General features: G+C 38.2%; 1 protein-coding gene across 1 annotated transcript in view; it reads left to right on the top strand.

Annotated features, from left to right (window-relative positions):
- Positions 1 to 364: 364 nt before the first annotated feature.
- Positions 365 to 12700, top strand: part of LOC113827890 (bromodomain adjacent to zinc finger domain protein 1A) — a 30223-nt gene continuing 17887 nt past the window's right edge. Inside the window, exons 1-6 of the mRNA XM_070126089.1 lie at positions 365 to 432; positions 819 to 1330; positions 4907 to 5042; positions 5317 to 5469; positions 6480 to 6758; positions 7750 to 7869. Coding sequence (XP_069982190.1) covers positions 1218 to 1330; positions 4907 to 5042; positions 5317 to 5469; positions 6480 to 6758; positions 7750 to 7869 — 801 coding nt within the window. The 5' untranslated portion in view covers positions 365 to 432; positions 819 to 1217. The remainder of the gene's footprint in view (positions 433 to 818; positions 1331 to 4906; positions 5043 to 5316; positions 5470 to 6479; positions 6759 to 7749; positions 7870 to 12700) is intronic.

The following is a 12700-nucleotide window of genomic DNA, read 5'->3' as shown; positions in this document are numbered from 1 at the left end:
GTTACGCTTAAAATAACTTATCTGTGTGATTATATATGTGTGAATAGTAGTTTTGTTGAATTATGGATATACTGTTATGTTTAAAATGCTTGTAATTAATCGTTCCATTCATATTTTTTTCAATCTTCAGAAAAAAATTAATTTGTCGTATATTGCTTCAAGAGAGGTAAGTATATGCAATATGACAAGCAAAATGACTAGACCATATCTTAACTTACAGTGGTGCTGAAGGATTTTATTATCTGAAAATTGATAATCATTAGAGACTAAATTTTATTCGAAATACAAGTTTCAAAGTGTGGTCCAAAATTTGGCGCCAAAATCGCGTGGCGATGCTCGTTTGTCGTTGATTAGGGAATTGTGGGAATGTCTCGGCCAATCACGATTCACCGCCACAATAAGCTCCGCCCCCACACTCACTCAAAACATCAAGTAAATTTTGCGGCTCCTCGTTATTTTTCCTAATATCATGTGCCTTTTGCCTCTGTGGTACTTGCTTTCATGATAAATATTGATATAAGTCATCAGTGCTTAGTCGAGTCGCCCGAAACGAGGCGGAAGCGGCGTTGATCGAGTGAAAAACGCGATTATATAACCTGTCATCGAACTCCCGGGAAAGTTGAGGTCTCGAGAACAGTGAAGTTGGTGTTGATGCTTTGTCTCGGTGCCGGAACTCGGCCTCCGAGCTGAGGAAAAAGCCTCCGTGTCCCTCGCCTCGGCCTCACGGGCTCACGCTGGCCGCCGGGGTGCACGCGCTGCCCTCCGGTGCCTCGTCCAGCAGCGTTTAGTTTAAATCGAGTGTTGTCTTTCCCGCGCAGGTTCAGGTGTCGTGTGGCGACGGTGGCGGCGTGTGAAGAGAGGGAAAGAGAGAGAGATAGACACAGAGAGAGAGAGAGAGAGAGAGAAGGACCGAATAGGAGTCAGAGGAGAGACGGCGCGAGAATCTGAATAAAACCCGGAGGAAGGAAGGAAGAGAAGAAGAAGAGTGTAAACGAAGCGTCCAGTCGGGAGGTCGTCAGCTGTGCCCATCAGCTGATTTTTGTTTTCTTTCTGTTTTTCTTTCCTTTGGCGGGAGAAGAAGAGATTGAAGAACGAGAGAGAGAAATAAAAAGCCAAACTGGGAAAGAAAGGGATTGAGACCGAGAAGAGAACCAGGAGGGAAAGGGAACTAAGAGAGAGAGAAGAAGGTGAAGGACTCTCCATGACTCTCCTCTGAGATGCCGCTTCTGAACAAGAGACCTTTCACGAGGAAGGAGCCCTCGTCCAGCCTCCTCGACCAAGATAAGGTCTTCTACTGCGAGATCACCAATGAAGTCTTCACCGACTACGAGTGAGTATTTTGTTGGAGTTCATATTTGATCTCCAGATCTGCTCTATTTTCGTAATTTTTTTCCTTCGTGGTTCGTAGACTCAAGTTTCCATTTGCAGATTTTTGCTCTTCTGTTACGTCACATTATTTAGAGGGCAGAGGGTCGGATAAAATACCTTTTATTTTCTTTTATGGTTTAATGTGTAATTGCTTTAGGTTAAGAAAAAGAGATTATTTTTGCCTTTCCTTTCCTTTTTGGTTGTATCGTAGGCCTACTCCTTTGGTATTTATATTTATTGGGTGTTTGAAGATTACTGTTTTACCATTTAGTTTTCTAACAATTTTGTAAGAGAAAGTATATGTAAACAATGTTTGCAAGCATTTGTGTAAAATATGGGAAAAGCTGTTGTCTTTGTTATCCATTGGTCTGACATCTTCAGCAGTGAAAACAAAGGAAATGCTTGGAAAAAATAATTGCTTTCGTCATTACTTGTTAATGTTATTAACATATTGTCGTTACATTGATTTTACTAAGTATGTGCATTGTTTTCAGGAATTTAATCATAACATTTGTTTGTTGAATGAGTCTATTGCAGGGATGATCATGGGGGCAGAGAGAGAGATATAAACTCTTGGTCATTGTGTAATGAATGATTGGCATTAAAATATAATGGGATACCAAGTTTGATTTTTTTCTAGTAGTGATTCTGATGGTAATTTACAAAATATCTTTATTTTCTTTTCATATTTTTATTTTTGAGAATATTAGATGTACTATAGATTATATGGATACACCAAAAAATAATTAAGATACCAATGACAGTTTGATTTTAGACATTTTATATGGATTTGGGTATCTTTTGAACCCATGCTTTAACAAAGTACAGGTGGTTGATATGAATTCAGCTGGGAGACGTAAAGGAGGGGGCAAAACTAAATGTAATTCATGATGACTTGCCTTCGCACTATTTATGCATTGTGTAGTGAATGCCATTTTTTGGAGGGTATCCCATATTAATTTTAATTTGACACCAATGTTATTGGGAGTGCCTTATGTAACTTCCAGTGTGGCCTGAGTGACATATTTCATTTTGTAACCATGCCATGATTGAAATTATTTACCCCGAGCCAAATGGATATAAAAATGAGATTGAATTACACAATCAGTGGGACACTGATGCCATTCCTTCACAAGTTTTTCAGTAATAGTGATAGTTGAATATGTAAGTGGATTGTGTATGATTGATATATCACATCCATGTTAACTTTTCAGAATAAAGTAGTTCTGTAAATGAGAAAATTCAAGAAAAAAAATGTATAATTTTAAGATTTTTGATTTTGATTTTGTTTCACATTTCTGTTTGGTATTCATGAATTGCATATTGCATAATATGTGCTGTTTTAGAAGTCATAGGGATTGCTTGATTTTCAGTACTCTGGCAAATTACAAAAAGTTCATGTAACCCAAAGGATCCAATTCACGTTCTCATCCTGCTTATATTCACTTGGTGAGGATTTGTTCTGGAGAGCTGCAGGTGTAAGGCCATGGCAGTTGCTCGAAGAAATCTGGGACACTCATTATTATTGGGTGACATTCTATTGGCTCGTATAAACCCCAAATGTAATTGGGGTGATGGTGGCAGACCCTAAACTTTATTTGTAAATCCTTATTAGTGTGAAATTATTTTGATGGTTATTATTATTTGGGTTAATATTATGTCATTTTTATGGTCTTTGTGTATTTCTTTTAAATGTGTACTCCTTTATATACTTCATGCCCCTTTTAGCTGTTTGAACTTGTATTTTTGCTCTAGACAGTTTTCGCCGGGTATAACTCCAATAAAGGCACTCAAAACTTCAGAGGCAATCCATTTTTAGATTTTCCATGTGGAACTTTTCTGAATAAACCAATACGGTAACGCCTAGCAACCGCCCGTAGCAACAAACACTTGGTGAAAACAAAACCCCTATTCTTTCGAAAACTCCCATATATATACATATATATATATATATATATATATATATATATATATATATATATATAGTATATAATATATATATATATATTATATATATATATATGTATATATATATATTATATATGTAGATATATATATAGATATATATATATTTTTTTTTTGAGTGAAAATGCAGTATGTTTAAACTACAACATGATGAGAAGGTAAGGTTTAACCTTTCATATATTTCCAGATTGCAAAAAGAAACCTGAAAAGTGGAAATGATGGGTACAGGCCATGAAAAGGGTGAACGATGATAATATTTGGGTGCCTGGTGGAAACTTTGTTTACATCTGCTCAGAACATTTTTTTACATATTAATATTTTACACCTTTTCAAGTTCTAGAGACAAATAATTACTTTCAAATTCTATCCATCTACACTATCTACCAAACAAGTTTAACATTGCCGAAATTCAGTTTTGGCAGCAGTTATACACCAAAAGGCACAACAGCAATTTTACATTTTTGTGTAATAAATTGATTTATCATAATCGTAAATTACAGGCAAACCATCCTCTGATCTAACTCCCCCAGACTCTATCCCAATGAAAACAAATCAGTCATACTTATAGACCTTTACATGACTTCATTGTCTCCTTTGTATAAACACCTAGTAAATGGAAAGAAAAGTGGTTAGGAAATAGCACTGATTTCAAGGAAAAATGACCTTATAGCTATCATTATAGATTACTGTAGCAGATTATGTTATCATTAAATTATTTTCATGACATGGTGTGTCGATCAATTATTCTTAGATGTCAGGATATTTAATATTTCGAAGGATCATTGATCCCAATTTTATCAGGCAGACAGTTGCACAGTTTTAGTTGCACAGCTTCCAGTTTTGCTTAATATCGCTTTTTTGCATGGTTTTTAAAGAATCAAATCATTCATACGCCATTTTCACTCACGCTGATTGTGAAGCATCTGCGAGCGAGGAGTTTGTTTTTACCAAGTGGAATGGTGACTCTTGACTCGTGACGTCACACCAAATAGGTTTATATGTAGTTAGTTTGCTTTGAGTTATTATGTTTAAGTTGCTGTTTTAACTTTACTGATGTTAATCAAAATGATTTAATTTTATCATATTTGTTTTATCAATATACAATTTTATTTAACATGGATTTTTTATATATTTTTTTATCAATATATAGTTTGTCTTCTTACCCAGAGTAGAAAGTTGGCAAGCATTTCACTTGGGTTTAAGAGAGAATCATTAATGCAGAGACAACTCCAAGACTGCCTCATAGATATGCATACCACACACACATTGCAATCTCTCTCTCTCTGAAGGAGTTCATTGCTTTGTCTAGAAATTTGTTACAATTCCTTTTAAGCAGGCATTCCTTCTTTTGTTTTGTTAATTCTAATTTTTCTTTCCTTTTCTTTTTTTTTTCTAAAATCCTCCTTTATTGGTTCAATTTAAAGTAATCATTATTTACATTTTATTTGCTGCTTTATTTTTTGTTTCCCTTACGTGTGTATTTTTGATAATGTAAATAAGTCGTATTATTTTGGATTGTAGACTGTGTAAAGACTGCATGAATTGTAACATAATGGTTAATAATTTTTTGCAGTGAGTACTGGGAGAGATTGGTGTTGTGTAATGCTATGGTATGGACCTGTGAGCTGACAGGACGACCAGGTCTCACATATGCAGAAGCGTTGGAGAGTGAGACAAAGGCCAGAAAATGCCTTGCCAATGTCCCAAAGGTGAGGATATTTTTTTTTCTTTGTTTCATTGCTTTATATAATTATTTATTATTAGGGGAGGATGAGTTTTGTGGTGATTTTGAGTGATTGATTAGGAAAAGTTTCCTTAAATGGGAGTGTAGTGACATTTGGATATAGGCTCAATCTTTGCATTGTATGATATATTCTGCTGGAAAAAGAAAGCAACCACAGATTATTCCCTATTAAAATCTGTTGGGATCTTGTAATAGTACCAGTTGCTCGTGTGGATAATTTTTCTAATTTTTTTTAACAGCCTCTTCACAAACCAATGATATACATAGGCTCATTGACACGGCGTGGTCGTTATGCTGACATGAGCGATGATGTTTTCAACTTCATCAGAGACCGTTACTTTGTTGATGAAGAGGTGGAGGCCATTGTCAACAAGCATTGGTATGATTGCAAGGTGAGTAGGATTTGTGTTTGTTATTATATTTGTTTTTTATTATAATTGAAAATGGTAGATAATATTTGCATGTTTCTTTGAAATCGATACACACAGACATACACGAAAAAAGGTGTAGATGCTGCTGATACATATTTATTAAATTTTCAATAAAGTTTTGTCGTTAGAAACTTGCAGTTAGATATTTTTTATATATATTCATATTTATGATTGTTAGATGTGTTTACTTTATTGGCTCCTAAATAAGATTAAGGGTGTCGAAAAAAAACTTACTAGATAATGCCAAACTTCATTAATAGTTGTCATACATATCTCGCTGACAGTAAAAAAGACAAATTTTTGACAGGTCATGTAAGATGATGCCATGAATGTGGTAGACGAGTGTTTGATGAGAGTTTGAGAAGTTATAGTTGTGGTAAATAGGACTTTCAATAGTTAATCATATGCACCCATATCCAGTGCTATTTGAAATGTGTTCAATAGATTCTGTAAGCAGGCAGCATGAAAAATCTTTGTATATAATGAATAAAAAAAAAAGTTTCCTGGCATTGGATGTCAGATCAGGTTACATGTGGTCTGATCAGAAACAGACTTATCATTACTTGTACTCATTATTGCAGAATAGGATGTTTGATGGTAATGGTTAAAAAGTTGAGGCATAATTAAATACAGGGATTAGAACAAACCTTCAAATTCTAGTAACTAATCTGAATGTTTAAGGACAATAAAAAGTTCAGTTAACACTATAATTAAGATATACAAAGCCCAGACTTAGACCAGTGGGATAATCCTGAAAGGAATTAAAGAGACTTCAGTGTTAGTAGGATGGATGAGAGAGAATACTTAATAAATCATAAGCGTCAGACCAATTACTAAGTAGCTGCTTGTGCTGTTGAAATCAAGAGATCCCCCCCCCCCCCCTAATAGTCTGTATGGAGATAGTAGGTGCATTTTCTCTTGAATTGGGAAAAAAATGTGATTGATTTCCAATATCATCTCCAATTCTTTAGGTTCTTCGGATCATTTATCCAACACCAGAAGAAATAGCCAAATATGAAGAAGAAATGGCAGACAGTGATGAAGAGGAAGAGGAGGAGGAACAGAAGAAAGAACAAGAGGAGGTAAAGGTGAATGGTACAGCAGCAGAGGATGATGATATTCAAGTAATCAAAGTTCTTGAAAAGAAAGAGGAGAAGAAGAAAAAGGATGAGGATGAAGATTATCCACCTTTTGCTACCTACAAATATGAAGTTATTGAAATTGAACCCTGGGACAATAAGGAAGCCAAAGTAAGAAAATTTCTCTCTCTCTCTCCCTCTCCCTCTCTCTCTCCCTCTCCCTCTCCCTTTCCCTTTCCCTTTCCCTTTCCCTCCCTCTCTCTCCCCCCTCTCCTTCTCCCTCCCTCCCTCCCTCCCCCCCCTCTCTCTCTCTCTCTCCCCCTTCTCCTTCTCCCTCCCTCCCTCCCTCCCAACTCCCCCTCTCTCTCTCTCTCTCTTTCTCTTTCTCTTTCTCTTTCTCTTTCTCGTTCTCTTTCTCTTTCTCTTTCTCTCTCTCTCTCTCTCTCTCTCTCTCTCTCTCTCTCTCTCTCTCTCTCTCTCTCTCTCTCTCTCTCTCTTCTCTCTCTCTCTCTCTCTCTCTCTCTCTCTCTTTCCCTCCCTCTCTCTCCCCCTCTCCTTCTCTCCCTCCCTCCCCCCCCCCCCCCCCCCCCTCTCTCTCTCTCTCTCTCTCTCTCTCTCTCTCTCTCTCTCTCTCTCTCTCTCTCTCTCTCTCTCTCTCTCTCTCTCTCTCTCTCTCTCTCTCTCTCTCTCTCTCTCTCTCTCTCTCTCTCTCTCTCTCTCTCTCTCTCCCTCTCCCTCTCCCTCTCCCTCTCCCTCTCCCTCTCCCTCTCCCTCTCCCTCTCCCTCTCCCTTTCCCTTTCCCTTTCCCTTTCCCTTTCCCTTTCCCTCCCTCTCTCTCCCCCCTCTCCTTCTCCCTCCCTCCCTCCCCTTCTCTCTCCCTGGTGTCCTTGATTTCTCCCTCCCTTCCTCCTGTCTTTGATTCCTCTTTGCCTTCCTTTCTGTCTGCCTTCCCTTCTTCCTCCTTCCCCCCCTCTCTCCTCCAGCATGTTTGTATCTCTGACTTCTCTTATTTATTTTTCTCCTTTTACCACAATCTTATCTGATTAGTAAATAACACCCAAGAAACATTGGATAATTCAAGACCAAATTTATTCACAACATGTTGGAAAGAGCACAATCCTATGTAAAGTTGAAGGTTAATAATGAAACTTGCTGCTTTCAGAAACACATAGTAACCTGGGAACAAATCCGACGCAACAAGGGTGTCTTCACCAGGGAGAAGTGTAAACTCTTTTTGAAGCAGTGTGTACAGCTATCTCCTTCAGGGTTCTGGGTCATTAAGGTAGGAAAAGGCAATTTGGTTCTGTCAGTGTTGTGTGTGATAGTGATATCTTGGGGAAAAATTGTTTTTACAGTCGCTACTAGATGTTTTGATTTCCTGTGGCTGAAATATTTTGTCTAGACTTGTGATTTTTTTTACAGCTTGAATACTTGAGTATGATATAATTTTCATTAAAATTTATTCATTAAAAAGAAAAAAAAAAAAAAAAAAACTATTCAAAGGAGAAGAATCCCCCTTTTATGAAAGTAAAAAGACACCCAAAAGGAACAATACTACTTGTTATTTGGATATTGCAAATATAAGTTTAAAATAAATTCAATCCAAGCAATTTTTTTTGTAAAAACTAACAGAAAAAATTGCTGATCCTAAGAGCTTTGAAATTGAGGAACTTCAATGAGCAGTTGTGAAGAAAATTCTTATTTGAGTGTTATACCACAAGAAATTTAAAGATAGGAGTTGTAGAAGTTTAGATGTAATTATTAGCCTTTAAATGATAGTTTTGAGAAAAAAGGCACTTTTATGCTCAGGTGACAATGTACAGTACAGTATTTTTTTTTTCTTAAAGCAAGATAACTGTCTTGTTCCTTACCTTACATTTTGATAATGTTGAAGAGGTCAGATTTTCAAGGAAGCATATTCAGGTCACCTCAGGTCACTTTTATGGGGAGGGTGTGCTTACAGTTAATTTTCCTTAAAGCTGACATGTATGGATACACATGTATTATAAAAGATAAAATACTTGTCCCTGAGAGAGGAGGGTATTATTGGGTGCTACCCAACTCCTTGTTGCCAGGGTAGGCCTATGAAGGCCTATGCATCAAAGCCCCCTGGTTTGTAATCTACAATCTAGGAGCTTTTTTTGTATATCTCTTTTGCTTTGCCTGGTGTGGAGATATCTGGACTTTGTCCATCTTTTCCCATGTTTGTGTTGCCCCAGGAGTTGAAGGAAAGCCTATATAAGGAAATGAATTATTTTATTCATATCCCAAGTTGTGCGCAAGCATTGGTAGATGATAAATAAATCTCGCCCTTTTTAGGCCAACAAACTTTGCTTTATTTTGATGAAGCCAGAGCTTAGAATGCAGGCCTTCATTTCATACATCTTTGAAGCAGGGCTGGAGATAATAGGTTATTGAATATTGTCCTCGCGCGATCCTCATACTACTGGTCGATCCGAAGATAGTTCCTCATAGTGTCACATAAGGGCATAGGTTCACTGTTGTCCATCGTTTCCTGGAAAACAAATAAGATTGATCACAGTAAAGATCGTGGTGGTTTCCTTCTCCATTCCTTGAAAGAGCATTCGAGAACTCTGACATTATCTTGAGCTTCATTGTTATATAATCAGTTCCTACACTGGCCTTGATGGCTTTTCGATAGTATTGCTGCTTGCCACCAACAACAACTTTTCTAATTACTTTCCCTTACATTGTGACCTTTTCTTCCTTTAGTTCTTCTTTCAGTTTTTGAAGGTATGTGCCAATCTTTTTCTTTATGTGATTCACACAGTCGGCTTTTTCAACCTTAATCCTGCCCCAATATGAGATTTGTGGCTATGAGTGAGCTTGTGAGGAGTCACTAATAAGCACATCTAATCGAAGTACAACCTTTAAGATGCCCCAGGAATCAGACTCTCCGAGATCAAGGTCAGGGAGATAGTTGCGATGTAGGGCCGTCTTGGCATGGTGCCGGAAGCCTAGCTGAGGTTCAATGAGATTCTGCATGTGTGCGTGCAGAAGGGTAATGAAAATCTCTTTCGAGAGGTTGTGAGGGAGGGCCAGATGGATGGTGGGTTCGGACTTAGTGGTCTTCTCCCTGACAGACCTGGTTGATAAGAGGCTTCCAAGCATTAGTGGGTGCCTGAACTGTTTCTTGGGCTGTCTCCTTCTCCTTCTTCTCTTTCTCTTTCATCTTCTCATGAGAGGTCTTAATGGCATCTTTCCGGGTCGGGCAGCTATTTGCGAATGTCCTGTGAGGGCCACTGCAGTTAACGCACTTTTTGGTCTGGTTCTTGCACACACTGTAGGTGTGAGGGCCCGAGCCGCATTCAGAGCAAAGAGTCTTCTTCTCGGCCTTACACTGAGGTTTCAGATGGCCATAGGCGAAACAGTTCTTGCACTGCTTGAGAGGTGTGAACCTCTCAAACTCCACTTGCCAAGGGGCGACGAATTCCTTGAAGAGGTAAAGTCCTTTCTCCTTGATTAGTTTGGCTGCTGCATGGTCAGAGAACCTGACCTTGATCATATGATTAAGCCTCATAACGAAGACATGGTCTACCTTGGCCAAGGGGACAGAGGCCATCATCTCGTCGGTGATGTCTTGCTCGGACTCGTTCGCCACCTGGCAATCGAGTTTCTTGACCCCCGAGGGTCAGTTTGGCCTTCATCTCCACCGGAAGGATGGGGGTGAAGCCATGCTTATCCAAGGTCTGAAGGACGTCCTTGGAAAAGAGCCTTTCTGCCTGGGCATCGTCCTCGATGAGGACCAAGTAGCCATCATGGATGGTGAAATACCTCAGTACTTGGACCTCTGCATTGAAGAGGGCACTTGCGAGGAGCTTGCGTTTTTTGGGGGGATGGACCACCGAGGGTTTAAATCTTAATCTTGGCCATTACAAAGGGAGTATAGGTGAGGTGGGATGAGGGTGAAGGTGAAGTGGCAGGGGTGATAGTGAGGTGATGTAGAGAGGTAGCAAGGTCGGAAAAGAGGAGCCTACACTCGACCCCGAGACAGACTGGGTGGGTCCTCCAGTGTCTTAGAGAATTAGAGCTCTGTGTTGGGCCACCTCCTTGTTGCCAAACCTTGCTACAAAGGGACAACAGGTGGGCAGCGCGTCACCCAGACGAACGCAAAAGCCCTTGAGGGACTTTTGCAGGTCCAGATAACCACAGTAAAGGAAAGGTATTTAATGTAAAATGAACAATATTATTAATTTATTTTATTTTTTTCTTCATTAAACATTTTACTTTTATATTACCCGAATAACAAAATGTTAAACTTCAGTTTAAGCATACACGGCACTTCACACGAGAGTGTTTTAGTCAACCTTTAAAGGACCATGCACGATTGTAAGGGTCACCCCTGTATTCACCACATTCTCTTTGAAACTGTGTTTTAGGGGTAATTTAAATGTTACAAGCCATGTCCCATCATAACCAACACCAGCTTCTACTTTTCTGTCAATTTGTAGCACTGTAGCCTGCCTGGTAACTACTTCACTAGCAGTTCCATTCACAACTTTTTGTTGTTCCTCATAGAAATCTGCCGTGGTATGGTAAAAGAAGTTTGCATAACTCGCAAAGACAGATTTTATCATGGCATGTGTGCCAAAGAGAGCTGACAGCCTGGAGAGGCCAGCTCTTCCATATTCATTACTGAGGCTGTTGAACAACAACACACTGTTGCCTTCAGTAAATTGCCAGGCTTTGATTTCTGTAGCTCACTGACACATCAGTACTTTACACTTGTTGCATCTCACTTACAATACACCGTCAAAGTATTTCTTTAGTATACTCGTGTTTGCCCTCTCACCACATACATCACATTTCTTTCCCTTTATAAGTTCTTTCAGTCTCCCACAAGGGCATTATCATCATCCAAATCTCCATCACTAAGTTTTCCAGATAGGAGTTTATCCCTGTGTGCTAAGAGGCCAGCTGGGAGGCGAGACATGGTGGGTTGAGGTGCCCCATCGCCACTTTTCTCTTCCCTTACCTTATCACAATAAGCCTTCATCCTCCTCTTGGCAGACTCACTCCATGCCACAGTCTTTCTTTCGTGTTTTCCTATTGTGTATGTAACAGGAAAAATGCACTGGACAACAATGATAATGTCATAAAACACAAAGGAACTCATGTGAGGATACAGCAAATGTGTACTCACACTGAGAAAATTGATACTGGTGCATCACTCTCCCAGGCCACTCCCACCCCACCCAGAGTGGTGCCAGTGTAATAGGTATTGCACAGCCCCATACTTACATATAAGCATTAAAAAAAATTGAACAAAAAGGATGCAGACGATACAAGGAAAAAGTGACCATGAATTTATATCCCCAGCACATGGGGTAGTAGACATTTAAACTGAAAGCCACTGCGACACTCCAGCACCTGGCGGTCTCACAATGTGAGATGCTGATTTTCTAAAAAAAAAAATTATCTTTTCCAACTTTAAAAACAATTTTTCCCCTTTTAAGATTTATAGGTCAGGGAAATACAAATGATTGCATTGATGTTGTGTGTGATGTGTTATCTTGTAAGATTTTTAGGTCGTGAAAACAAGTGTTTGCATTCTCTGGATGCATTGTGAATTCAGGAGAACTGGATATATATTTTAATGTATTGAGCAGGTTTTCACTGGATTGATTTTTGTTTTTGTTATTATTTATAATGATGGTAATATTGTTGATGTTATTGTTGTTGCTGCTGTTATTTTTGTTTTATTACTTTTTATCTTCATAATTACATAATTTTTTTTGTTCTTATTATTAGTGGTATTACCTTAATATTAGTACCTATTAGTATTGGTAATAACACCTCCATTGTGGCCATTATTAATAATTATTGTTATTACTGTTATTATTTTTCTCCTATGTGTTTTTCTTTTTCACATATTTTATTAGTCTTATTGATATTTTTATTGTCATTAATATCTTTCTATTTGGGATTTTACTGATTTTATTATTAATATTTTAGTAATTTTTATTGTAAATTAATCTTTTATTTTTAAGTTTAATGTTAATAACTATTATATTACAAAATTTATTTTTTTATTGAAAATTCTCTCATTAACCCTTTCACTCTGGTTGCTTTACAGCAATCAATTGACCAAA

This window comes from Penaeus vannamei, chromosome 1, assembly GCF_042767895.1.
Source record: "Penaeus vannamei isolate JL-2024 chromosome 1, ASM4276789v1, whole genome shotgun sequence".
NCBI classification, from domain to species: Eukaryota; Metazoa; Arthropoda; class Malacostraca; order Decapoda; family Penaeidae; genus Penaeus; species Penaeus vannamei.
This window is presented reverse-complemented; position numbering and strand designations above follow the sequence as displayed.